This window comes from Sebastes fasciatus, chromosome 8 (genome assembly GCF_043250625.1).
Source record: "Sebastes fasciatus isolate fSebFas1 chromosome 8, fSebFas1.pri, whole genome shotgun sequence".
Classification (NCBI taxonomy): domain Eukaryota; kingdom Metazoa; phylum Chordata; class Actinopteri; order Perciformes; family Sebastidae; genus Sebastes; species Sebastes fasciatus.
Window position 1 is genome coordinate 11,274,182 of NC_133802.1, and position 26,667 is coordinate 11,300,848.

At 42.5% G+C, this 26,667-nt stretch overlaps 1 protein-coding gene across 3 annotated transcripts; it reads left to right on the forward strand.

Annotated features, from left to right (window-relative positions):
- The first annotated feature begins 57 nt into the window (after positions 1-57).
- Positions 58-26,401, forward strand: nfatc2a (nuclear factor of activated T cells 2a). 3 transcript variants are annotated; one of them, XM_074643320.1, is made up of 10 exons: positions 58-624; positions 2,470-3,406; positions 3,535-3,703; positions 8,523-8,725; positions 8,822-8,994; positions 11,648-11,788; positions 15,295-15,350; positions 15,486-15,618; positions 15,755-16,468; positions 24,147-26,401. In XM_074643320.1, exons 1-10 carry the CDS (start codon positions 567-569, stop codon positions 24,200-24,202), a joined length of 2,640 nt encoding a protein of 879 aa, XP_074499421.1. In that variant the 5' UTR covers positions 58-566; the 3' UTR covers positions 24,203-26,401. The 3 variants fall into 3 exon arrangements, with proteins under 3 accessions (XP_074499421.1, XP_074499419.1, XP_074499420.1); XM_074643318.1 differs by lacking the exon at positions 58-624 and adding an exon at positions 1,680-2,130; XM_074643319.1 differs by lacking the exon at positions 58-624 and adding an exon at positions 1,680-2,130 and having other exon boundaries at positions 15,755-16,462.
- Positions 26,402-26,667: the final 266 nt, after the last annotated feature.

Genomic DNA, 26,667 nt, shown 5'->3' on the forward strand with positions numbered 1-26,667 from the left:
CTCTCCCTCTCTCCTACAGTGTCCTACAGTAATTTCTTCATCCCCACAATGAAGTTCTTGTGTGCTACTGTCTGAGAGAAGCCGCAGAAATGCCTTGGCAGCAGGAGCCGGAGACGTCATGGATTCCTGAGTGTGGGGCTTTGCAGGAAAGCCCTGAGTCTCCGACATGGACCGGCTCCAGGTTTCCATGGCAAAGGCGCACAAACAGGAGGAAACACTGAGGGAATCCCGTTATTTTACAGCATTGGAGCATTATAAACACCCAGAGCGAGGAAGGAAGCCGCTCTTGATACACAAGTAATCCTTGTAGAGCTCTAGGAAGAGAGAGGACTTCATAGCAGACCCGTCGCTGGAGCTGCCGCGGACGCACGCTTTTTGGAAAAGAAAAGGAGTTTTTACGCAGCTGCTGATGTGTCGCAGCTTGAAGTTTTTTGAACTTGTATAGGGAACAACAGAGACTTTTTTTTTTTTATTCAACATTTTTTAACTGAAGACTTCTGCTATGAATATTAGCAGAAATTAAAACTTTTTTTTTTGTTTTTCGCTTTTTTTTTCTTCTTCTCCAGATGTTTAGAGAGACTTGGAGGCTGGCACAGTACCACACCATGAGGTCGATGGATCAAGGTACTGCTGAAGTGTTGTGATTATCTGGTAATCAAACCATTTGATTTTATAATTGATGGGGTATAGTGTTAAGGCCTGGAGCTATGGTGTTTAATAATGATGATGAGGATGAGGATGATGATGATGATGATGAGAGCTGTAATGTCATGTGTCAGTTTAACAGTTCACAGATGGTTGGGATGTTGATGTTTGGGGATGCCATACAACAGCATACTTAATAATGAAATACTTGAAAAGCTTGATTTTATCGGCGCAAAACAGAAGACACTAATACAAAAGAAAGTTATTATAAGTTATGACATGCTATTAAACTTTAGAGTTACATTAGATGACATCATATGAGAGCAAAAAGAGCACATTTATATATTTTTTTATATTAAATTCATATTAAATACTGTATATTGGGTGTGACTATAATTAAGATATGGACCTAGATTGATTAAAACATTTTTTAAATTTGCTGCAAATGACATTTCCCCCCTAAGAACTTTCTGCTTGTGATCCAATATTTTTTCTCTGATTATATCCTGTCTGATATGTTTTTTTGCCTCTTGTTCATTTTGGTTGCATGCCCAAATTAACCCAATATTATAGAAAAAAATATTATTTAAAAAAAATAAAATTGTAAGTTTGAAAGTTTGCTATGAATGGTGTGAGTGTGTTTGTTTTGCTGACTGAGCATAATATATTATGGAGGAACGCCCTGGTTGGTATCTGCTGCGTCGTGCGTAAAATCAGGGGATTCCCTCAGGAGCGCGTTTTTTCATGAACTGTAAAAGAGCGCATTGATTTCATGAATCCACTGAAGGAACATGATGTATATCTATCTATCCCATCTACCTGAGATTGATGCCTTCACGAGCCCCTGTATTTACTGGCTATAGTTGTTGGAACAGGTGATGGATGAGCACCCTGCTGTGTCACTGTCACGTGTCAGACACCCGGGGGCAGCACCAGGCTGCTCAGTCTGTCAAAAAAAAAACACTCATCTGTTTCAATGGAGCAGTCAAACCATCACTTCCAAGCTGCACTTTTGCTTTTCCCCCCCCCACTCTTCTTGTTTCTTCTTTCGACGCATCAGCGCAGAGGAGAGCAGAGAAAAAGGAGAGGTGTGTTCAGATCAGATCAGAGACACACACAGAGGTGAACTCGAGCGTTTGGGTGTGAAAATAGACCCGCCTTCCTCATCTGAAAATAACTGCGGCGGGGTTAGAAACAGGAAACTTGTGCGCTTCACCTTTTTGCAGGCTCACCGATGCATCATTTGACACTTGAACAGGTTCCCCAAACAAACCCTCCACAGCAGCAGCAGCAGCAGTGCCGTCAAACACCGAAACGAGGAGTCGTTCGTTAGGACAAACTGAGAACAGATGACCTCTTTTTACGACGAGAAAGATTTGGAGGAAGAGCTCAGTCGAGTCAACTGCCCCGATGAGGATTTGGAGTTTGAGTACTTGTTTGAATATGAACCACCTTGCAGCAGCGACTTCGCTGCGGGAGATCAAGGTTTGTCCGGAGGGCTGGAGCCGACTCCTCTTCCTCTCTCTTCCTCTTCCTCTCTCTCTCTCGGGTTATTATGAAGGCTCAGAATGAATGTGATGAATGACCATGTGAGGCTTATTCATGTGAATGAAAAATACAAACAGGAAGTAAATCTGACAGGCTTCTTGATCAGGGTTGTGACTTGTAGTAGCCATGTGAGAGAAAATGCACATGATGAAAGATGTGTGTTTTTTTTATTTTTTTTTAAAACAATCAACAAAATCTGAATCTTTGACTTATCGTTTGAAATCATGGGAAATATCTTTGTTGTGATGATTTCTCATCTTCCCTCCCCTCCTGCAGATGACCCCAACCTCGCACCTCACAAAGTCCTCAGCCCTGAGTCTGAGCAGGCTTTCCCTCTGGTGCAGGCGTCCCCGTACGGCATCAAGTCCTGCAGCCCCTCCTACGGCAACCACAACACCGAGGTTCTCTCGGGCTATGAGAACCAGGAGGCCAGACACTACCTGGACAACAGTACCCGGCCTGCGGGCCTAGCCCTGAGCCCGCGGATCGAAATCACCCCCTCCCGTGAGCACTACAACCATGGTAGGGACTCCCTGCAGAACCACCACCTGAACATTAGCCCCAGACCCACCCTCACCGTGCCCGGCCATGACGGCCTTGCGTACCGCGAGCCACAGTGCCTGAGTCCCGCCAGCAGCAACTCCTCCACCAGCTGGCACTCGGAGAGCTACTCCCCCTGGGCGTCCCCCTGCGTGTCCCCCAGCAGTGGCCAGAACCCTGGAGACCTGTGCCCCAGATTGCAGAACATCCACACTGGCTCCCCCCGCACCTCCCCGGGCACCTCTCCTCATACCAGCCTAGCCGAGGACGGCTGCCTGGGAACCCGCTCGCCCTCCTCCAGACCCAGCTCACGCTCCACCTCCCCGCAGGGCAAACGCACCTACGACATGTACAGGAACCCGGGCCTGGTCCCCGGGCACCGCTCCCGCAGTCCCTCCCCCCTCAGCGTCCACGAAGATCACAACATAGCCGCCCACTATACACACAGCAGCCTCGCCGATGCCATGAATGGCTTTGGCGGCGGTCAGCCAGGCCTGGTACCCACTAAAATAGTCAAGACGTCCAACCAGGTTTACACTCTGTACCCAGAGAACCACGTGGAAGGGAACTACTTGGTGTCCTGCGACCAGGACCTAAAAGCCAAACCGGCTGCAGAGCCTTTCTTTGTCATCCCCCCAATCTGGTCCAAGCCGCTGGTTTCCAGCATCTGCAGGTAAATTAGCAGGAAGGCCTTGAAGGACTTGTTGCTTATGGTACACCACCCAAGATACATATCCATCTCCTTTAAGCAGCATAACTTAAATGATTTATCTCCTTTTCTGTATCCTTCATGTTCTGTAGCATCCCTGTGGCTTCTCTCCCCCCGCTGGAATGGCCTATCCCTAGACGCACGGACCAGTATGAGCTCCACATCGAGGTGCAGCCCAAGCCACACCACAGAGCTCACTATGAGACAGAGGGAAGCAGGGGTGCAGTCAAAGCCCCCACAGGAGGACATCCTGTTGTGCAGGTATGGTCAAAAGCAGGATTAAAGAGGACCTGTTATGCTTTTTCCCCCTTTCTTTTATGTGTGTACTATATTTTTTTTGTGCATGTAAAAGGTCTGTAAATTTACAAAGCCCAAAGTGCACGCCAAAGGGAGTTACTCTCTCCCACAGAAACACTGCTCCTGAACTGCCTGAAATGCCTTGATTGAAGCCCCGCCTTTTCTTCCGTAACATGGTGATGTCACCAAGTAACACATTTGCATTAGGGCTGTCAATCGATTAAAACAGTTAATCGCGAATAATCACACATCTTTTATCCGTTCAAAATGTACCTTAAAGGGAGATTTGTCAAGTATTTAATACTCTTATCAACATGAGAGTGGGCATATTGTGCTTGCTTTATGCAAATGTATGAATATATTTATTATCGGAATTCAATTAACAACACAAAAAAATTAACAAATATTGTCCAGAAACCCTCACAGGTACTGCATTTAGCCTAAAAAATCTGTTCAAATCATAACATGGCAAACTGCAGCCCAACAGGCAACAACAGCTGTCAGTGTGTCAGTGTGCTGACTTGACTATAACTTGCCCCAAACTGCATGTGATTATCATAAAGTGGGCATGTCTGTAATAGGGGAGACTCATTTGGTACCCATAGAACCCATTTTCATTCACATATCTTGAGGTCAGAGGTCAAGAGACCCCTTTGAAAATGGCCATGACGGTTTTTCCTTGCCAAAATTTAGCACAAGTTTGGAGCTTTATTTAGCCTCCTCATGACAAGCTAGTGTGATATGGTTGGTACCAATGGATTCCTTAGGTTTCATATGATACCAGTATCTTCATTCTAGCTTTGAAACTGAGCCCGGTTGAACCTCCAAAAGATTGATTGCATTAAAGAAATTAGTGGCGTCAAAACAATTTATGTTAACGCGTTGTTATCGCATTAACTGTGACAGCCCAAATTTGCATAAAACCTGCCTAGCGACTAGTTTGGCACGCCCTCAAACACAGCTAGTTAAAGCGGAGCTTGAGCGGAGTCCGAAGAGTTTGGTTCAGTTGACCAATCATTACAAAATGGGCCAACAGACCAATCAGAGCAGACTGGGCTTTTCGGGGGTGGGGCAGCACAGCCAGTATGTGGACAAATAAAGCGTTTTTTGAACATTAAAGCATGTACACATGTTCCGGTAGAAACCCAAAAGTACAAGTATGCACCTGAAAATGAGCATGATAGGTCCTCTTTAAATGAACAAAGTACTTGATATGTGTGTTGAAAGTGCTGGACGACCATATGAAGGCATGCTGTCCATTAAATTACAGTAGCCTTCCAGTTTGGGAGCCTCAGGCAGCCCTGATGGGAGGGCTGGCGTGTAATGGTATTTCCTACTCATTATGCACTCAGTGGTGGTGTTATTGCCCAGGGCCAGCTGTATTAAAATGACTCTATGTTGAGTTACTCTGGCTACTCTCATAGCACCTTTCCTACTTCTCACTTTCTGAAACAACCCCAGACGCATGACACACTGTAACCCCCCCTTAGCCTCGTGAAAACGCTCACAACTGAACTCAGGTCAGTGAGCAACGCAAGCTTTTTATTTTTTCTGCCTTCCAGCTTAAAATAGTTTGCCGTTGTGCACTCTCGCCCCCATGGTTTTAACCGCACAAACAGGCCTGTGTTCGTGTTTGTCCCCGACTTCCTCTTACACACTGGTGTGTTGACTGCGTGGGTCTCATTATATTAGGAAGCTGACTTAAAGTGTTGAAACACTCTCTAGACACGTGTAAAAGCAAATGAACAGTGCCTGTGGTTCAGATAATTGTAGATGCAGGTTAAAAAAAGAAGTTTGCTAATAATTCTCTTACAGTCACAACATGGAATTCAAATGCAGCGTGTTGAAATGAGCCGTGACACAGTTGTGGCTCGCCATGCGGTCCGAGAATAGGTTCGACTTCCCTTTCTCTGTGTTACCGTGGCAACGTGTCAAAGCTGTTTTTGTTGCTTGATAGTAGGGACTTGTTGGAAATAAAGCTTCTTTTCCGTTTTCTGCCCATCCCCGAAGGCCTCACCCTGAGGTCAGTTCTGCCCGGTTTGCCAGGCCAATCAGATGGTCAGGCCTGGCTAGCCACGGCTGCACTCCTTCACCTCATCTTTCCCTTCCTCCTCTCCTCCGTCGCTCCCTCTGTTTTCCCTTCTTCCTCCCTCCTTCTCCCCTTCTCTCTCTGAGCCCCGTACCCTCCACTTTACTTTTCCTACGCTGCTTTCTGTCATGACTCACTGCTCCTGCCACTGCCATGACAACGGGCCGACTGCTCACATGGCCTGTTGAGTGTTTGCAGTCGGCTTCCTCTGTTTCACTCCTTGTGTGTCAGCTGCCTGGATTATACGGAGCCAGCATGCTCACATTCATGTCGGTGTCGTTTCTGCTCACATTCAGCAGCTGCTGTGAAGTCTGTCAGTTAAATCCAGTCACATAATCATTTCTAGAATGTGACTGATGTACATATGCTGTACATAGCTTTTATGACCACTACTAATAGAAACAGTCTTAATTGGAAAAATACCTTCTGGTGTGGAAATACATCTGATTTAAATCTTAGGCAATAAGACTTACTGCAGTGACATTTTCTGTAGTTAGAATAGATCAGCAAACTTTTTCCTTTGAAGGGCCAAAACTTAAACTTAATCCTGCAGTAGGCCGAATATTTCTGGCATCATTGGGCAAAAGTTTCATAATAGCCTTTCAGCATATTGTAATTCAAGTGTTCTGAGAGATAACTAGACTTCTGCACCTCCTCATGGCTCTGTTTTCAGGCTTTAAAAAAATCTACGGGAGACTTCGGCCAATCACAGGTCATTTCAGAGAGAGATCGTTCCCATTGGCTGTTCATTCAACGGAGGCAGCTGTCAATCACTCGCAAACTCCGATCAAACGGTCAGACTAGGCAGCGCTGACCAGATATGAATCAGTATTCTGTTACTGTAATGCCTATTTCTCAAGTAAAATGTTTAGCTGTAAAATGAAAAAGTTTTCTCCGCCTGGTGGGCGGTTCTTGGTATTTCCTCAACAGATCTCAACATGGCTGCCGAGTCACAAACTTTCTCATTTGACAGCTATACAGTACACTACAAGATGTTCCTGAAAACATTTTACACGAGAAATAGTCATTACAGTAACAGAATATTGATTCATATTTGATCAGCGCTGCCCAGTTTGAGCGCAGTTTGCGATTGATTGACAGCTGTTGAGACAGCAAGGCTCCAGCTCGGCTCTGATTGGTTGTTTTCCTCCGGTCTGTGAAATCTTGCAGATGCCATTAGGAGCACCGGAGGACACAGAGGCTCATGATTTTTTTTAAGATTACCTGTCTCATGTACTACTGTCAGGATATAGTGACCGTTTTATAAAAAATACTTTTTTAATCATATTTGCTCTAATTCTACCCACTGCTGCTTTAATGGTGGGCCAAAAGCAAACACCTTTTCTATTTTATTGTATTGTTAAGATGCAAAATGGTACTAGCATAATTAATAATTATGTCAGCCAACATATTTAAAGATAATTTTTACTTCCCAAAAAAATAAAGCACCATAAACAGCTATTTATATTCTCATTTTTAAAAATGAATAGTGATCAAAAAAATTTAGGCAGCTCTAGAATAGACAGTCTCTCAAAATAAGTTACCTGTGGTGTCAGTGCCACCCCTCTGCAACCACTTCATGGTCTATGATAAAGGTTATGCACTACACTGTTTGCACAAAAACAGCATTTAGATGCAAGTTGATGCTTTGTGGTTTTTGCAGGTTTCCTCAGGAGGCACCCTCGGGTTAAAAGTAACATCTCTCTCTCTCTCTCTCTGCCTCTCTATCTATTTCCAGTTCACAGCTTCACCTATCTTAATACTTCTATGCCAGATGTGTCAGTCAGGCTGGATGTTAATGACAGTTTGAGTCAGGACCTCTGCTAAATCCTTCATCCAGTTCTGAAAGAACTAGCACAAGGCTGTAGGATGTGAGCTCTCTGCCAGTTTCTGTTCAAGGCTGCAGAATGAAGACTCATGCTTTTACACGTGGGTCTGACACTGATTAGCCACCTCCGGGGGGGGGGGGGGGGGGGGGGGGGGAGCAACATCTGGAAAGGCAGAGTTAGAACGAGCGACTATGGAGAAACACAACCAGTTTAAACATTTCCATAATACTGTATCTATGTTTTATCGCCAGCTTTAAAGCTGCAGTAGGCAGAACGTTTTTTGGCATTATTGGGCAAAACCTCCATAATAACCTTTCAGCATATTGTAATTCAAGTGTTCGGAGAGAAAACTAGAGTTCTTCACCTCCTCTTGGCTCTGTTTCAGGCTTTAAAAAAGGGAGACTTTGGCCAATCACAGGTTATTTCAGGGGGAGAGCGTTCCTATTGGCTGTCAATCACTCGCAAACTCCGATCAAACGGTCAAACTAGGCAGCGCTGATCAAATATGAATCAATATTCTGTTACTGTAATGCCTATTTCTCACAAAAAATGTTTTCAGAAACATCTTGTAGTGCACTGTTTAGCTTTAAAATGAGAAAGTTTGCTCCGGCTGGTGGGCGGTGCTTGGTATTTCCTCAACTGATCTCAACATGGCTGCCGGGTCGCAAACTTTCTCATTTTACAACTAAACAGTAACTGCAAGATGTTTTCTGAAATCATTTTATGCAAGAAATAGGCATTACAGTAACAGAATATTGATTCATATTTGATCAGCACTGCCTAGTTTGATCATATTTGCTCCAATTCTACCCACTGCTGCTTTAAGTGAAGTAAAAAAAGTTTTTATGATTCCTTATGTCTGCAGTTACATGGCTACAGAGGCAAGGAGCCACTCGGCCTGCAGATCTTCATCGGTACAGCAGATGAGCGCATCCTCAAGCCCCACGCCTTTTATCAAGTCCACCGCATCACTGGCAAGACAGTTACAACCACCAGCTACGAGAAGGTCATCCACGGCACCAAAGTCCTCGAGATCCCACTGGAGCCAAAGAACAACATGAAAGCAATGTGAGGATATAATAATGTGCAAATGTCCATTTGAACGCTTTTTTCATTTTTATTTTCCATTGTCAGTTTTGCTCATATATTCATCCCCTCTTACAGAATCGACTGTGCTGGGATCCTGAAGCTCAGGAACGCCGACATCGAGCTGAGGAAGGGCGAGACGGACGTCGGTCGGAAAAACACCCGCGTTCGCCTTGTGTTCCGTGTGCACATACCTCAGCCTGGAGGACAGCACGTCTCTCTCCAAGTGGCCTCGCATCCTATCGAGTGCTGTAAGCAGACACACATAAAACACTCTTATGATGCTATTTTCACCTCATCTTAAAAAAAAGTTTTGATTCAATGAAAGGTTTATAAATGATATGTATTATACATATGCTTCCTGTTGAGGTCCAACGGCTATCAGGTATCAAAACTTTATACAAAATAAACATTAAAAAAAGGGGAACCCACATTCAAATGAGTTTGGAGCTGGGCTGATAGTCCAGAGTCCTGCACACAAAGATGTCTTTATGCAACCAGGGCATCCATCCAGTACTGTAGGTGGGCGCTGCATGTTTCAGTGTCTGTGTATCTGTTTGTATGTGCACAGTAGTAAAGTCTGTGTTTGGGTACATCAGTGCATGTGTACACAGCGTTATTAAAGCGCCTGGTGTAATCAAAACTCAAACAAGAAGGCCCTTTATCTAGATTGTACTAACACCCTGGTCAAGACATAGCATTCATCATATCAGTGTGACACGGGCTGCGTGCAATATGCTCCTGTCATTGTAAAAAATCATGACGCAGAACATGAAATATCATTTTATAATCGTCGTTTCCCGTCTGTTTCCCGATCACAGAAAAGGGCAGAACAATAGTTATTACCTGTCTGCTGTAACATGAACAATTGCTGTCAGTGAAAACCAATCAAGCGTAAAGTTGCTCACAATGACACCTGTGGCACATCTGTGAGGCCCGTTGATAAGCAGACTGTGTCAGCGATGGTGTGTTTGAGGAGGCAGGGCCCCTGCTGGTGTCATCCGCTTTGTTTTATCCGCTCGTGGTGTAGTAGGGCGAACAAACCTGTTCAAAGGTCACAGGGCTGTTTGTCGACACCTCAGCTCGCCTCACTGAGTGTGGACTTTCAGCTGATCTAATGAGTGATAGTAAGGTACGACACAGGAAAGCAACACTGACATTAACTCCTTAACATATCTTCTATTCAAACCCTGTATCCATATTCCATCAATTGGGAACATTTGTGATGCCTTCTGCATCATTTTATGCATATTTCACAAAACTTCAGCCTGACATATTTAGCATCTTTGGACACTTTGGGATGTCCACTAGAATTAAAAATGAAGTCCTGTGAGGTTGTTCAATGTTTGACTCACTGGTAGACTCGGGCGGGGCACGGCGAACCACACGCAGCAGAAGGGCCCTCTTGGATGCCCCTATGGTAGAAGAGCCCTTTCAGTAGAGAAAATGTGATGAAGTGCCCTCCAGGGTGTCCTTCCAGAAGAGAAAACGTGATGAAGTGCCCTCTAGGGTGTCCTTCCAGAAGAGAAAACGTTATGAAGTGCCCACTAGGGTGTCCTTCCAGAAGAGAAAACGTGATGAAGTGCCCTCTAGGGTGTCCTTCCAGAAGAGAAAACGTGATGAAGTGCCCTCTAGGGTGTCCTTCCAGAAGAGAAAACGTGATGAAGTGCCCTCTAGGGTGTCCTTCCAGAAGAGAAAACGTTATGAAGTGCCCACTAGGGTGTCCTTCCAGAAGAGAAAACGTGATGAAGTGCCCTCTAGGGTGTCCTTCCAGAAGAGAAAACGTGATTAAGTGCTCTCTAAGGTGTCCTTCCAGTAGAAAAAAGTGATGAAGTGCCCTCTAGGGTGTCCTTCCAGTAGAGAAAACGTTATGAAGTGCCCTCTAGGGTGTCCTTCCAGAAGAGAAAACGTGATGAAGTGCCCTATAGTGTAGCTTTCCAGTAGAGAAAACATGATAAAGTGCCCTTCTAGTAGAGAAAATGTGATGAAGTGCCCTCGGTGCCCTTCCACAGTGGAGAGATTGCGATGAAGTGCCCTCTAGGATGGCCTTAGAATTGAGAAAACATGATGCAGTGCCATATAGGCTGCCCATCTGCCCACTGATGCTCCCCGGCGTGCAGGTGGTTCCCTTTTTTTTCACTAGTTTAACTGCACAGCATATGTTTGCAATGACTGAATTTCTTTGACAGTTCTTTAACATTTTAGGCGTCACGTACAGTAGTTAGTATTTATTGCAGGGCTTTGTTAACAGATTGCATCAGACTGTTCCTCTTATTTTGTCCCCTTCCTGTACAGCACTTAACTGTATGTAGACCGAGGCAACCTCTCCTGTTACTGTACCTCTCCTGAGTTGTGATGCGACAGATTCACATTGCTGCTGCTTATTAAAACTGAAAGCGGGGGCTGTGATTGTTGCCTGACTCAGCATCACCTCTTTATTGTAAAACACAGTCACTTCTTGGTAATACATTGTTTGTGCACTTGTGAGAAATCAATGCAGAGCTTTCAAATGAAGTGTCACATGTTTTTTCACTGTAGTTAAGGGCTGCAAGTAATGATTATTCTCGTTATTGATTAATCTGCATATTAGTTTTTTTGATTATTCAATTTTCGTCTATGAAATGTCAAAAAACTGCCTGGAGGTGACGTCTTCAAATGTCTTTTTTTGTCTGACCAACAGTCTAAAGCACAAATATATTCAGTCTACAATGATATAAAATAGAGAAAAGCTGTAAATCGTCACATTGGAGAAATTTAGCAGAGGATTTGGGGCAATTTGTCTTTATTTTTGCTTGAAAAACGATTATCAATATAGTTGCTTATAGTTTCTCCATTAATCGACTAATCAATTTAATCCAGATAGACAGTAAATGTAACACACCGCCCCTCTGTGTGTCCCGGCAGCCCAGCGTTCAGCACATGAGCTTCCCATGGTGGAGAAGCAGGACATGGACAGCTGCTCAGTTCTGGGAGGCCAGCAGATGATCCTGACTGGGCAGAATTTCAGCTCGGATTCCAAGGTCATTTTCTTGGAGAAAACCCAGGGTGAGTGGCATCGAATCACATCATCCCCGGCATCACACACAGTCTGTGGGAAAGAGTCAATCTCTATTTTCAAACAAGATTTTTTTTATAGCCATACATTACCCGGAAACCTCTGACTGAATCTATGAAATCTTTACGGTCTGTGCATCTGTTAGTTCTGCTATTACACAACACTGTCTCACAGTAACACCACAACACAAGTGATAACAATGACTCATAAGTATCCATGTCTGTTTAACACATTCATAGCTTTCACATTTCACCACCATCGTTATACCAAATGATAACACGGCAGCCTCACTTCCCTTTGCCCTTTTCTTCCTTCCTGACTTCCATAATGTCTCATCACCACTCAGATGGGCCTTTTGTTGTGTTATTAAAGGGGACATATCATACTCATTTCAAGGTTCATACTTGCATTTTGGGTTTCTAATAGAACATGTTTATATGCTTTAATGTTAAAAAAACACATACATTTTTCTCATACTGTCTGTCTGAATATACCTGTATTCACCCTCTGTCTGAAACGCTCTGTTTTAGCGCCTGTCTCTTTAAGAACCCCTCCTGAAAAAGCCCAGTCTGATCTGATTGGCTTGCGAGAAAAATATGTTGCACCTTTGCAAAGGTAGTTCTCAAACCGTGGGTGGTATATTCTAATGAGCCTACATGTGACATAGGAAATAGGGGCGTAAATCACAAGTTTCATCACAATACAATATTATATTGATTCTTTGGACAACGAAATTATATTTGCTGATATCACAAAGCCTCCCAAGATACGATTCCGATTCACTTAAATTCAGGGGCCTGCGGTCGTTATGAGATGCCTATTTAACACAATTAGTTACATTTATATCAACTCACAAAAAGCGACTAAAATATGATTTAACAATTTTATCACTGGGCTCTGTAGGAAGGAGTTGTGCTTGGAAGGAAATGGTGACACAGACATTTCAAAATAAAGGTGTAAAGATGATATGTATGTAAAGAGTTGATGTGAGTTTTTCATGATATGTCCCCTTTAATAGTTCTGTGTCACGTGACATATCACATGTTTGTTAAAGCCCCTGGTTGACACTTAAAGGTGCAGTGTGTAGGATTTGATGGCATCTGGTGGTGTGGTTGCAGATTGCAACCAACAGAGTACCCCTCCTCTCATTCCTCCCTTTCCAAGACTGCGGTTACGTGAGCCGTCGAGTGCAAAACCCGCGTGAAAGCTGTTTGCCTCGCTCAGTGGCCATCCTTACCATAGTAACACTACTTTAGGAGCAAACATGAGAGCCAGTGTTTGGTTTGTCCGTTCTGGGCTACTGTAGAAACATGGCGGAGCAACATGGCGGACTCCGTGAAGAGGACCCGCTCCCTATGTAGATATGAACGGCTCATTCTAAGCTAATGAAAACATAACAATTCTTGGTTTGAGGTGATTATACACTAATGAAAACATAAGCTGCGTTCCGATCCACAGTGTAAATAAACAGTAGTTCCCGCTCCCTTTTCAGGGAAGGTCAGTTAAGGGAACTTCCCTCGACAAAATTCCTCCATTCGGAACACCCTGCTATGTCACCAACACAGACATCACTTCCTCCGTAGATACCTGTTGCTGCAACTGTGGATATTTTACACTACTGAAATATAATATTGATCGGAACGCACCTATAGTCCTGAATATTATATTCCATTTCTGCCGATAGATCCCCAGAAATGTTACACACTGTTCCTTTAAGTGCATCTGGATGGAAGGAAAGAATTTATTTTTATGTCCGTTCGTGGCAGTGAAATACAGTTTTTTACTTTTTATTATGTAATGTTCGGTTCTGTCAAAGGTAGACAGTGATGTTAAAATACTTATGTCTGATATTGTGACTCACTGACTCCACTGCTGTCTGAGAGCTTGGCTGTTTAAATGCACAGGCTACCTCAAGTAAAACTAAAAAAGGACCCGCGTGCCCCGGCTGCTTTCTGTTTTTTTTCTCTTCTCCGGGGTTCCCTGCCGCTGTGTTACGACACACCACAGTAATGGATAGTAAGACAGAGACAGAAAAAGAAACCTTACGCAAAGGGATTGCCATTGTTTTGGAGAGTTTCTCTATGACACAAAGTTCTGGACCAGTGCAGCTGTGAAATCCCTCTGAATGAGAGACAGCTGCCTCTGGCCGGAGCTCCCCTGGCTCCTGTGCTTGGACGGGGAGGGTTGTACGGAGAGAAGAAAAGCTTCCCCCCGGCCAAGCCAAGCCTGCTCGGGCTCGCTCCCCAGCTCTCTCCCTCCCCCTTTTCCACCTCCGCACACAATTATCTCCAGAGGGAGAACAAGAGCCGGGGTATCCCTGAGAGTAGAGTTGCAACAAAACGCAAACAAACACGAACGCCAAGAAAGCAGTAGTCATCACGTTTTGTAACACGCGGAGAGAGTTGATCATAAAAATAAAGTTTGGATGAGAAGTTGGCTAGATGGGTGGAATCCCCCTTTCTCCTGCTGACTCATTTAAGCCATGTGTTTTTAATTTGACAGAGGGTTTCCCACCTACAGTAACATTCAAACACAACTCCCTGCAGCACATGTCCTATCATTATGGCACATGGAGTTTACATTTACCAGCACATTTAGCTTTCTGTTTTTTCACCCAAAGGGTAAATGTAATCTGACGAAGTGTGATGTAACATCACATAATCGTTACAGACATGAAGCAGAGCGAAGCCTGCCGTTCTCATCACATCCCTGCTAATGTCGTGTTTTCGTCGGTGCTGCGTTCGAAAGCACGCAGGTGTGTCTCTCACCGCCACATGTCTCTCTGATTGATGGATGACTGTGCGTGTGTTCTGGGTAAACCTGTCGATCATCTCTACCTTTTTTTAGGTGGTGTAAGAGGAAGTGGTTTTAAAAGTGATATCATCTCCACACACAAAGAAGCCTTTTCTGCCCACGTGAATATTAAATCACATGTTGCCAGACAGACGTTATGGTGGCTTCAGATCTACCATATATAATAGGGCTGTCAAAGTTAACGTGATAATAAGCTCAGTTTTAAAGCTAGAATGAAGATACTGGAATCATATGAAACTAGAAAACCTAATGAATCCATTAGTACCATGTCATACTTATATGTCATGAAGGAGGTTAAATAATGCTCCAAACTTGCGCAAAATTTTGGCGAGGAAAAACTGTTGTGGCCATTTTCAAAGGGGTCCTTTTACCTCTGACCTCAAGATATGTGAATGAAAATGAGTTATATGGGTACACACGAGTCTCCCCTTTACAGAAATGTCCACACATGCGATATTCGATTTAATTAAATGAAATTAAAAAAAATACAAAGAATCTCACAATAAGCTGATTTCTCAATTGCTTGGGATTTTTCAAATTTACAGGCTAAAGACTTGCAGAATTACCACCGTCTCTGGTGCATCTTGAAACAATCAACCTTACTTACTTTACCGCAGAGTTAATTACCACATTGTTTAAGACTCAGAAGAGGTTTTAACTTTCTCTTTTTTCTTCTTTTTAGATGGGCAACAAATCTGGGAAATGGAAGCAACAGTGGACAAAGACAAGAGCCAGCCTGTATGTATTATACTTGACTTGTTTGTTAAATACTCATATGATAACCTGTAAAACACACTAATCAAATCAATTTGTCCTTTAGTAGTTCATTTCAAACAGTTTCAGTACATATCATAACAGAGCACTGTCTTGTAGAGTATGCTGTTTGTGGAGGTGCCGTCCTACCGAGACTCGTCCGTCTGCCATCCTGTCAAAGTCAACTTCTACGTCATTAACGGCAAGAGGAAGCGCAGCCAGCCTCAGCATTTCTCCTACACACCACTGGCATGTAAGAATGCTGCTCAGCCTCTTTGTGGTATTGAATGTACAGTCATTATAATGATTATTACGGGTTCACGGAAAGTCTTAGTAGACAATCATTTTTAAAGCACTTCCTCTCACAGCCATCTCTTTGTTTTTTCCAGCTCCATCCATCAAGACGGAGCCCTTAGATGAGTATGAAGCAGACCACATGGGGTTCGCCATGCCTCAGATCTTGGGTTTATCCCCTCATTCCTACTACCATAACCCACGCGGCGTCCTCCACCCGGACAATGGCCTGGTCTCCGGCATGGCCTCCTGCCAGCGTCTCAGCTCCAGCCTCCCGAGCCAAGACGTGCGTTTCCAGCAGCAGAGCCCGGCCATCGTGTACTCCCGCGGGGGCAAGAGCATGAGCGGCAGCCCCGGGCTTTACCAGCAGACTGGAGGGATGATTGCCGACCCCCACCGGTCGGTCCTGGTCCACACGGGCTCCCCGGCTCAGTCTGTAGGTCCCATTGGTGCGGGCCAGCACCCTTCCATCATCCAGTTCTCCCCCACCAACCACCACCTGCTCCGGGGAGGAGACCCTCAACCTCTCGTGGCTCCGCAGCCTGACGGAGGGATCATCTACTGCGACGGCTACTCCCCGCAGGCCGCCGCCGCCGCCCACTCGCCCGAGCCCCCCCAGGTTCAGGTGCCAGCGACCCACCCTCAGCACTACCCCACCGTGATCCAGCAGCAGCCCTACGCGCCGAAGGGGCAGCAGAAAGGCCGGGCTCCGCCTGGCACGGGGCAGATGGAGGCTCCGGGTGACGGACAGAGGAGGGTGACGGTCAAGGAGGAGAACTTGGACCAGATCTACCTAGATGATGGTGAGTGTAAGTTCATGCTTTCATACTCTGTGTGAGTGAGATATTGTGTGTGTGTGGCTTTCACAGCTAAGTGTAATGAGGTGGAAAAAAAGCAAATGATGGATACTGTATGTGTAATTCCCTTATTTTGAAAGAGATGGATGATAAGAGATTTTGACTTCTCCTAAGAACAATTCAAGGATATTTACAGTATGATCTACGTGCTATAGTATCCCTCCGAACAAAGCCAACCGAAAATGGCTCACACTGTTAAAACAATCCTTGCCAGGAGGTGTAGTTATGTTCCACTCAAGGTGGAAATAACAGGGATTATGAGTCATATGTTTATACTTACTCTTGTCAACCCCATTACCCTCTGACAGAATTAATGTCAGGCCACATCCAGCAGCAGGCGCGAGGTTGAACCTCTTCCTTACTTTGGAGTTAAAGGTTCTCCAAACTATATTATTTTTTAGTCTGTGTCAAACCAGGTGAAGTTTAAAGGCAGTTTAAGGTTGTCATCGTCCCGTCGCTCCATTCAGCAGTGTTCGTTCTGCTGGTGGCAGGGGTTCGTCTGGCACCGCCACACACCAGGAAATGAGCTTTTTTCTCTCTCTAACTCTCTCTCGCATTAAAGACAGAGAGGGAGGGAGAAAAAAGTGTCACTCTCCTGATCGCCTGGACATGTTGACACTGTTATGAAGTGAAAAACAACTTCCATGGCAACCATTGTCAAACAGTGGAACGGGCTGCCTGGGAGAGCTGGGGAAAGCCTCTTTGTTTGTTATAGTTGGCCGGGGCTTCTCCTTGGCCTTACGCCCCTCGATTCTGTGGGGGAACCCACCAGAGGATTAGCTTTTTTTCCGACTGCGGGATTCTGCCAATCTGGCACAAGAAATTCCTATTTGCAGCTGCTCTCCTCCAGAAATCCAGCCTGATCCCTGTAAGATAGCGGGAGGGTGGAGAGTAGTTCGCAGGAAAAGGGAAGGGGCTCTGCGTGTGTGTGTGTTTCAATGGAAAAAATTAAACGAAGAAAAAAGAGCCAGCAATGGAATTTGTGTTTTTTGGATGGAACTTGCAGGGTTTCCCTCCGCAGTAAACAGCAACAGGGCTGTGAGCTTGTGAATTAACACAGAGTCAGAGGAACCGTCTAACTGTTTGATCCTCCCATCATCAAACAGTGATGACGGCCAGTCGGCGTCCCAAGGTACCTCTGCATCTGTTCAGTTTCAGCTTTTTAAAGAAACAGTGTGTAACATTTAGGGGTATCTATTGGCAGAAATTGAATATAATATTAATAAGTATGTTTTCTTTAGTGTATAATCTCCTGAAACTAAGAATCGTTGTGTTTTCGTTAACTTCGAATGAGCCCTTCTTGTCTAAATAGGGAGGCGGATCCTCTTCACGGAGTCCGCCATGTTGCACCACCATGTTGCTACAGTAGCCAACAACGGAAAAAAACAAACACTGTTAACTTTTCCTGCTTGGGCTGGAGTCGATAACGTTACTCGCTCCCGTTGCCGCTGCTCTCTCTCTCTTGCTTCACCGCTCACTTCCCTCGTACACACACACTTTACACACTGGCTCTTCTTCAAATGACCTACGCTACTCTTACAACTACTGGCTCTAGAGAGGGCCATTCGCGTTTTCGCGTCAGCCACCGTAGTTCTCCAACACGGCACACGGGAGAGGCTTCAGTTGGATGCAATCTACAACCTCACCGCTAGATGCCACCAGATTCTACATAGTGTTCCTTTAAATAGCACATTACCATCTGGAAATCTTGTAAAAAACGAATTGCAGAGTTAGCAGTTGCTTCATTTTAATCGCCTTCTTTTATCCTGAGTCATCCCAGGCAATAACATTGTTTTTCATGCACTGGCCAATTTGAGATTTTGAGCTATTTCGCCTCCATAACATGTCTTCTTTCACACTCATGGAAAGAAAACATCCAAAATACATATTGAGGTGTTTATTTTACTACTTTGTCTATTTGCGTCTGTACATTTCTCCTAAATTCACCATACGTTAGCATTAGATAATGCCTCATTTGTATATTTCAACATAACATTTTAGAAAACTTGTAATAGAAAAAAAAAAATACCCATCAACTGGGGAAGATTCATGGTGATATCTATTAGTTGAAGATGTTTACCTTATTTACCTGTAGTGTATGGAATTTTACAATACATATCATTGAAGGCCCTTTTCTCTCACTCTGAGCCAGCAATCTCCACTTCAATAGCACTTACATACACCAAACTTTCCAGTTTCATTCCTATCTATATTTTGAAGGTTTTTACTGAGGGATTTTATATAATATTTTATTCATAAAAACATGACGAAAATTGATTTTTTGACGGCTTTTTCTGATTGATGGAGTGATAAAGAGAGCTGTCCAAAATTCCCTCTATGAAAACCTTTGACTCCAATATGTCAACAAAATGAAACCAGAATTTTGAACCTGGCTTTATCTAATGTTCAGATTTCTGTTCTAGAAATGTATGAGAATTAGCACATATTTGATAATATAATGTCTCATTTGCATATTTAAACATGAAATTTCAGAAAACTTGTAATTCGAAAAATAACTGCCTCAATGTAAGTAATCAACTGGGGGAATTTCATGGTGATATCTATAAGTTTACCTTGGGTGTCTCCCCTTAAAACTGCAATATAATGATTCACACTTCTATAATACCACATCCCTAAATGTTCAAATCTTATTCGTAATGCATAATGCATAATGCAACAGTTGCAGTTGGATAGTCTGTCCCCTACTCATCCTCCTACAGCTGATAATCCACCCACATCATTGCAGCATCTTCTTATCAACGCTTTAATGAGGAAAATAAGGGGGACTTCCCGATATTCAAAAAAAAAAATATTCAGACAAAAGGTGAGAAGATTAGTGAGGTCAAAAAATCCCCTCCGTGTTTGACTGCAGAGGTGTTGAAGAACGATCCCAACCACGAAACAATCATTTAAGTTGGGACCATCAAACACATTTTCAAAGTGAGATTGTCAACATTACTCATTGAGACATGTGCTTCGGTCTGTAGTCATTTTTGAAAAAAAAGGGTGATGTCACATCCTGGTATCGTCACAGTGTTGTGGTCGCCAACTGTCACATTTGAACATGTCTGAACTGTGTCAGCTTTAGCGCAGAGTGTTAAATGAAAGTCAGGTATTTCATTCTGTGCCAAAACTTGGCTCATAAACTCCCCCGCAGAGGGCTTGCATTGTCAGCCCTCACACAGGTTCCCATGCCTCCTGTTGGTGCTCAGATAAGACAAATAAATACAAATATCGATCTGTTTAGCTGAAAAGAAAAGATACCTGTGGTTGTGAACGTCTGGCACATCTCACTGCGTGCCGCATAGTTTGTGAAAACCGTAAAAGAGCCACTGGCGTAGTCTACAAAGGCTGAGAGGGGCAGATTTAGTGGGTGTGGAATAAAGCCCAGAGGCAGTGGAGCAGGTGAAATTGTTCCAGCAGGTAGAGATCGGCGGCAGGAGAGATAAAGCACACAGCAACAGCCTGGTGGACACGCATTAGTCTCAGCTCACTTCCATCCCATTTGAAAGGCTTGATCAAATACACAGCTGCTATGTAGCTACAACCGTAGTGATGAGCGCATGACAACTGCTCTTATATAAGACACTTATATTGTTAAACTTACAGTGTAAAAGTCAGTTAGTTCATGTTTGTAGATTTTTGTCAGCCTCTCAAAGGGATAGTTTGAGTGTTATGAAGTCGGGTTGTATGAGGTACTTATCCATAGTCAGTGTATTACCTACTGTAGATGATTGTCGGCACATCCCCAGTTTGGAGAAACAGAGTAAGGAGTACTGACACGGGGCCGGCAGCAAAACGTATACCTTAAGAAAGACCCATCTAAAATAATCAATATTAGTTTAAGTGTACACTATATTTTGAATATTTTCACCTGTTTACCTGACCATGAGACAGATATACAGTCTTTGTTTCCGACGGGGAACTGAAGCCATTATCTATGCTCTCACCAAAGCAACCAGACGCCGTTGAAAAAAACTGTAATTTTACCTTGCAGAACACGGGAGTGTGTTATTGTGTGACTTTGGTTAGTTCATACTCACCACAAAAGCACAACTGACCATCAAGGCAGTGGTAGACCAGCAACTCCCCTGTTCTTTGAGGTCAAATTAAACACAAAAGTTTATGAGCTATGAGTGAAACTCCATCTCTGTATTGCCACAAGATTGAAAGCAAGACGAATAAAACATGAACATTTACTTTAGTCTTTTTTGTTATTTGATAACCACTAATACATAAAACAATTTGTATAGGGGCAAGTAAAAATGGACTTCGTATAAAAAAACATTAACGCTAAAAGAACTTATTTGTAAGTTCATTTGAACCAATCTGGGTAAACCAAATAAAGTGGGTATCTTCAAAAGTTAGTTTTCTTTGTGCAAAATTCCTTCTTTGTGTTTCCAAATACAGCATGGCTGATCTGTGTTGGAGGGAAAATAACACAAAGTATGAGAAGAATTTTGTATTGAAAAGACATTTAAAATAAACCAGTTGTTTCAATTAACTCTGACTGCTGAAGCCTCATACTAGCTTCATTTGAACTTTGGAATACATTTATGCACAGAGACAAAAAAAAAAAATCTTCCATTGAAATTACATTAGAAAGGGATGTCTTCACCGCCTCTGTAGAGAGAATGGACTATAACTCTTTCACTTTACACATTATTGTGTGAGCAGCATTGTTTGAAGACAGAGAAAATGTGAGCACTGACACACTGGATCTTTGGTTAGATTGGTGGTTAGCTGTCAGTCCACTCTCTCTACTTTCTCTTTTCTCTCTTTGGTTTCCCGCTTCGGGCTGTCATTACAATCCCTCATCAGCCATGAACGTACTGTACGCCCTTCTACACACACACACAAACACATACACTGTATTAACATGCAAATACTTGCAGGCCCACATTCCACCTCGCAGCAGGCAGTGTGCTGCGACTGAGTCAGCTACTGTACTGGGTGTCTCTCTCTCTCTCTCTCTCCTCTCACAGTCGGTTGGTAAACAGTGCAGCTCATTGGTGCAGAACTCAGGAGCCAGACACTCACCTATTGAACAGACTAGCCCGAGTGTTCCCCGGGCCAGCCTCAAATAGCCGACCCGTGCCAACCCTTCATTAGATTCAGTAAAGCCCCACTGTATGTTGCCCCACTGCGGCGCTCCTGCTGCTTCTCTAAGCTTGTTTTATGCTCAGGAAAAAAAATCCTGTGGCACCATTGGGGAGATGAAAGTTTCTTTAAGGCATTAGGTGTCAGAGGGAATTCCACTACAGACTAAAATAAACAGGGACGCTGATGTTGTGACGACAGCAGAGCACCCAGTTTGGCTGCTCCGGCAGTTTTTGCAATCCTCAGATGCTGCTCCGGCTATAAAATGTGCTCAGTGTTGAGCTGCTGTAACGGGTTGTTTCTCTTTCACATCTGCGAATGATCATATAGAAAGAGAGAAGAGACAAAGATTGGTTTGTTGGATAGAAGAGGATATCTGTCTCATCGCTTAATTAGATTTAATGACACTTCGCTGCAGTTGTGGGTGCTAATTCATCATTTCAAATATAAATAATATTTCATATAACTTTTTTTAGTTTTGTGGTGAGATGTTCTACCCTTCACAGTCTTCCATCTGCTTAGAGATGGTGCTGTGTGGGTGAGATGGTGTCTGATTTCATTTTATATGTGTTTTAATAGTTGCGACCTTTGCCTCGCTGGCTATGTAAATCAAGGCTTTAAATAGAGCTAACACACGCCAACTGAATTAAGATCCTCCACCTCTAAAATAAGGCAGTGCAAGGTAGCAACATTCAGTATTTTTGAACAGCTGTGGCGAATCATCTTAAAGGAACAGTGTGTATCGGGTCATCTATTAGCAGAAATGGAATATAATATTCATAACTATGTTTTTATTAGTGTATAATCACCTGGAACTAAGAATTGTTGTGTTTTCGTTATAGCTTAGAATGAGTCCTTCATATCTACATAGGGATCGGGTCCTCTTTACAGAGTCCACCATGTTGCGCCGTCACGTTTCTACTGTAGCCCAGAATGGACAAACCAAACACTGGCTCTAGAGAGAGCCTTTCGCGTTTTTATGTTACCTGAAGGCCACCGTAGTTCTCTGACACGCTTGTGAAACTGCAGTAATGTGAGCCGCAGAGTGCAAAACCGTCGTACCGCCAGCCACCGTCTGACTTCCGTTGCTCCTAAAGTAGTTAGTTATTATAGTAAGAATTGCCTCCGAGCGAGGCGAATAGCGTTACCATGGTTTTGCACACTTGGAAACCGTCCCTTTAATATCTTAATATTTTTCATCAGTGGTTCGACGTATTACCCTTCTTGCCAGTAGTTTGAATAGACTGATACCACTTTCATATTTGTTCATTAAATATGAAGCTGCAGCTGATTAGCTTTGCTTAGCTAAGTTTAGTTAAGCGTAGCACAAAAGTGGAATCGGGGTAAACGGCTACCAGCACTTCTATAGCTCACAAATTAAAACTTTTAATTTTAATAAATACAAGCCAGGCTAGCCGTTTCTCCCCATTTCCAGTCTTGATGCTAAGCTAAGCTAATCGGCTTCTGGCTGTATTTCATATTTAACGTACAGAGAGTGGTATCAATCTTCTAACTCTCGGCACCAAAGCAAATAAGCGTAACAGGAACATCTTTTTTAAAAGTATTACGCAACAAAACTATGAAAAAATGTGTAACCCAATAACATTTTTTATAAACTGTTAAATGATATTCCGATTTTCACACGTGCATTTTTACCTTTAGTTGAATAACCCCAATCCCAAAGTGTAGCCTGTTACCATGGTTACAAAATCACAGACACGATATGCTCCGAAATGGCTTGGTTACAGGCAAAAAGCTTTTTTGGCCCACTTTGAAATACTTATATTACTCATCGACCCTAATGAGTTCCCCGAGGCACGGTGGAAGCTGTGGCACCAGTCTATAATGTCTCCGAGTGCCAGTGTACACACACAGTAGGCTTCCAGGCCTGGGCTCCCAGATAAACACCAGAGCTCCACGCAGATGGTGTGGCATATCTGTGACATGTCAGGCCTTCCTGCTCAATGCAGAACCACCTGTTGAAAGTGTGACTGTGTTCAAACAGAGGTGAGCAGTCACAGGTAGCTAGACTTCCTCTTCACGTTACAGCTTGGGTTACTTTATTTGCACATACACAACAAAGCTTCAAATACTCACATGTTGGCAGATATAGAAGAATTTCATTCAATACCGAAATTCAATATTTTGTTTTATTTCCAATGCATTACCCAGGTTCTATGCCCCCTTCCTGTACATCATGATTCTATTTATACAACCATGACACCGAATCTTTCCATCTCAACCTTCCTCTTCTGTTGATGTGTAAACACACACTTTTAATCATCCGAGCAACAGGTAGACATCTCCCATAGGCTCTTGCATAGCTCTACCTCTAGTGGTTACTCGACATTAATGCAGCCTTTTATCCGCCCTCCATCAACAAGAGAAGAGTTTCTGCACAGAAACGCCTCTCTGTCAACAGTATTTCAGGAATATCATCAATTTCACTCTTGAATGTTGGCAGTTTTACGATATTTTTTTTTATGTTATTGTAAAATAACTTAAGTCCCTCTCTTTCTTTGCTTTACAGTGAATGAGATCATAAGAAAGGATCTGACCGGCGTCCAGGCCAGAGCGCAGACATAGAGGACGGACCCGAGAAGGAAATGACAACATACCCCCCCCCCCCCTTCCCCTTCCGACAGACACACACACACGTCTTCTACCTACCAGTGAGGTGACGCATATCCACCAACAATCATACCTTCTCTTCCTCATTTTCTTTAGCCGCAGAGAAAGAAATATCAGCTCCCGGCTGCTGTGTTTGCTTTGGATGCTTTCATGCAATAAACAGTTTAATTTGGCAAACAGGAGAATTAATTTGACGTCATTACGCCAACACCCAGCAGGTTTACAACAAACCAATGAGAAATGGGATACAGATACAGGCTGTAACAGGAAAATAGGGATACACCTAGTTTTTCAAAATAAAAGCCCTAGAAGGTAATGTGCCTTATTTTTAAAATTGTATTTTCTGGTTGAAGTTTGGATGCAGTTTGTTTTACAGAGGAATATAGAGATAAAACAAAAATAAAGCATTAGCCATACTGTCCAGGCAATACACTCAACCGTTTGCCCTATAATAGGGAACGACAGTTATGTAGCACTTAGCATTTTCAAATTTGTAAAATTTATTTTTGAAGTAAACTGGTTGGTCGACAGCTTGATTTCATACCAAAAATTCAGCCCAAATATGATATATCAAATATGTCTTGTGGCCAAAAAGCTTGTCAATCTTCTTGCACATGTGTATTTTGTCTTGTGTGTAACTTCATATGCAGTTTTACATGTAAAGATTGTCCTGAGCTTAAATGCTGATCATCTCATTCAAAGTGCAGTTTTCTAATTGAAGTGAAGCGCACACTGCCTTAACCATATACAAATGAACTATTGTGACGCCTCCTAATATGCACTGTTTTCAATAACAGGGGGTCAATGTTATTACTTTTTTTATATAATATTTGAGTCATGTGAATAATGTACCATTTTATATTCGTAAAATATATATTTTGCATTATATTCAGGTTATAATGCCAAAGTGGCTTCACAGGGGCCTGCCGTGCTACAGCGATAGCATGGCTCTACATTTTTAAATGATTTCTTTGCTCGACTTGTATTTTCAATCTTGCATTGAAAATTATTTTAAAATGAATCTTAAGTCTAGCTGATGCAAGCTGAAGTAAGAGATTTTGTACACTCAAATTCTTGCTTTTTTTTAATCAAATATTTTTGTCTATTTTATTTGTATTGCTCTTAAAGTTGATTGTAATAACTTGTTTGATTTCTGTGGCTGCTTCCACAGTTTAAAACCAAATATTCCAAAGCTTATAATGTGTGTATTGTTCTGTGTATAGTTGAATTTTGAGTCTATCCATAATGACAATCGGTATACTGAAAGCTACGTGCCTGCCTATGCAGAAGCTTCATGCTTGCTGATGTAAAGAGCATTTTACATTTTATTCATTATTCTTTACACACACTGTGAGCACAGTAGGGAAACAGTGTGTATAACTCATGTACCAATACAGAGTATTACAAGTATTTTAAAACAATATTTTTGTAATATTTCACTGAGTGAATTGGAGTACATTGAAAGTGCCATTTGTATGATTGTAAAGAGAAAAGTGAAGAAAAGCAGTAAAAATCCATAATGGAGGTAAAATGTAAGACTGAATTAAATTTTTAATATTTGATATGGACCTATTTGATAGAAATAAGATTTTATTTTGTGATATTAGTAGAGCTAATATTGAACTATTAATTATATTTCTCATTGAGCCAGTGCATTTGACATTTCTTGAATGTAATTAAATAATTTGTCCCCTTTTCTGTAAATATTAGATACAAAGTGTGATTGTCCATGTGTTACCATAAAGTTTGAGTAGACTAAAATAGAATTTGTTGTCCGTCAAGTATCTTTTACATGTCTCTTGTGCTTATAATATACACATTGTTATAGTTATCATCATATCTTTTATCTGTTTTATTACAATGTAAAACTTTGTCTGTTTCTGAAGTGAATTATGATACCTAAGACTTTTAAGTTTTCCCCTTAATAGGTTATATTTTTGTTTATGCATTTGTTATTATTATTTTACAATCTTTAAAGAAATCATTGGTAATGAAAATGTTATTAATACTGTCTTATTTTATTTTCTATGTTGATAGTTGTCATGTATTTGTTTCATTTGGTGTCTACTAGACTTTATGCCTCCTTAAAAAGTCTCTGTTTCATGCTATTTTTGTATCCTTAAAAGTAGCAATAAATAATAACCATATACATCACTATTGTCCTGGTTTTGATGTGTCATTCCTTTGCAGTTACTCTCATGAATGAATGAATGAATTAATGAATGAATATTTAAAATGTATTTAAGGCCCTGAGCCCAGAACATTTAAAGGGGACATATAATACTCATTTTCAGGTTCATACTTATTTACGTATACATACGTATTTTGGGTTTCTAATAGAACATGTTTACATGCTTTAATGTTTACATGCTGTGATTGTGTAACCATGGTAACTGGCTACACTTTGGGATTGGGTTATT

Coding starts and splice junctions, on each gene's coding strand:
- nfatc2a (XM_074643318.1), top strand. CDS start 1,995: ATGACCTCTTTTTACGACGAGAAAGATTTGGAGGAAGAGCTCAGTCGA. Junction 3,704..8,522: donor GAGGACATCCTGTTGTGCAG/GTATGGTCAAAA, acceptor TTATGTCTGCAG/TTACATGGCTACAGAGGCAA. Junction 8,995..11,647: donor CTCGCATCCTATCGAGTGCT/GTAAGCAGACAC, acceptor GTGTCCCGGCAG/CCCAGCGTTCAGCACATGAG.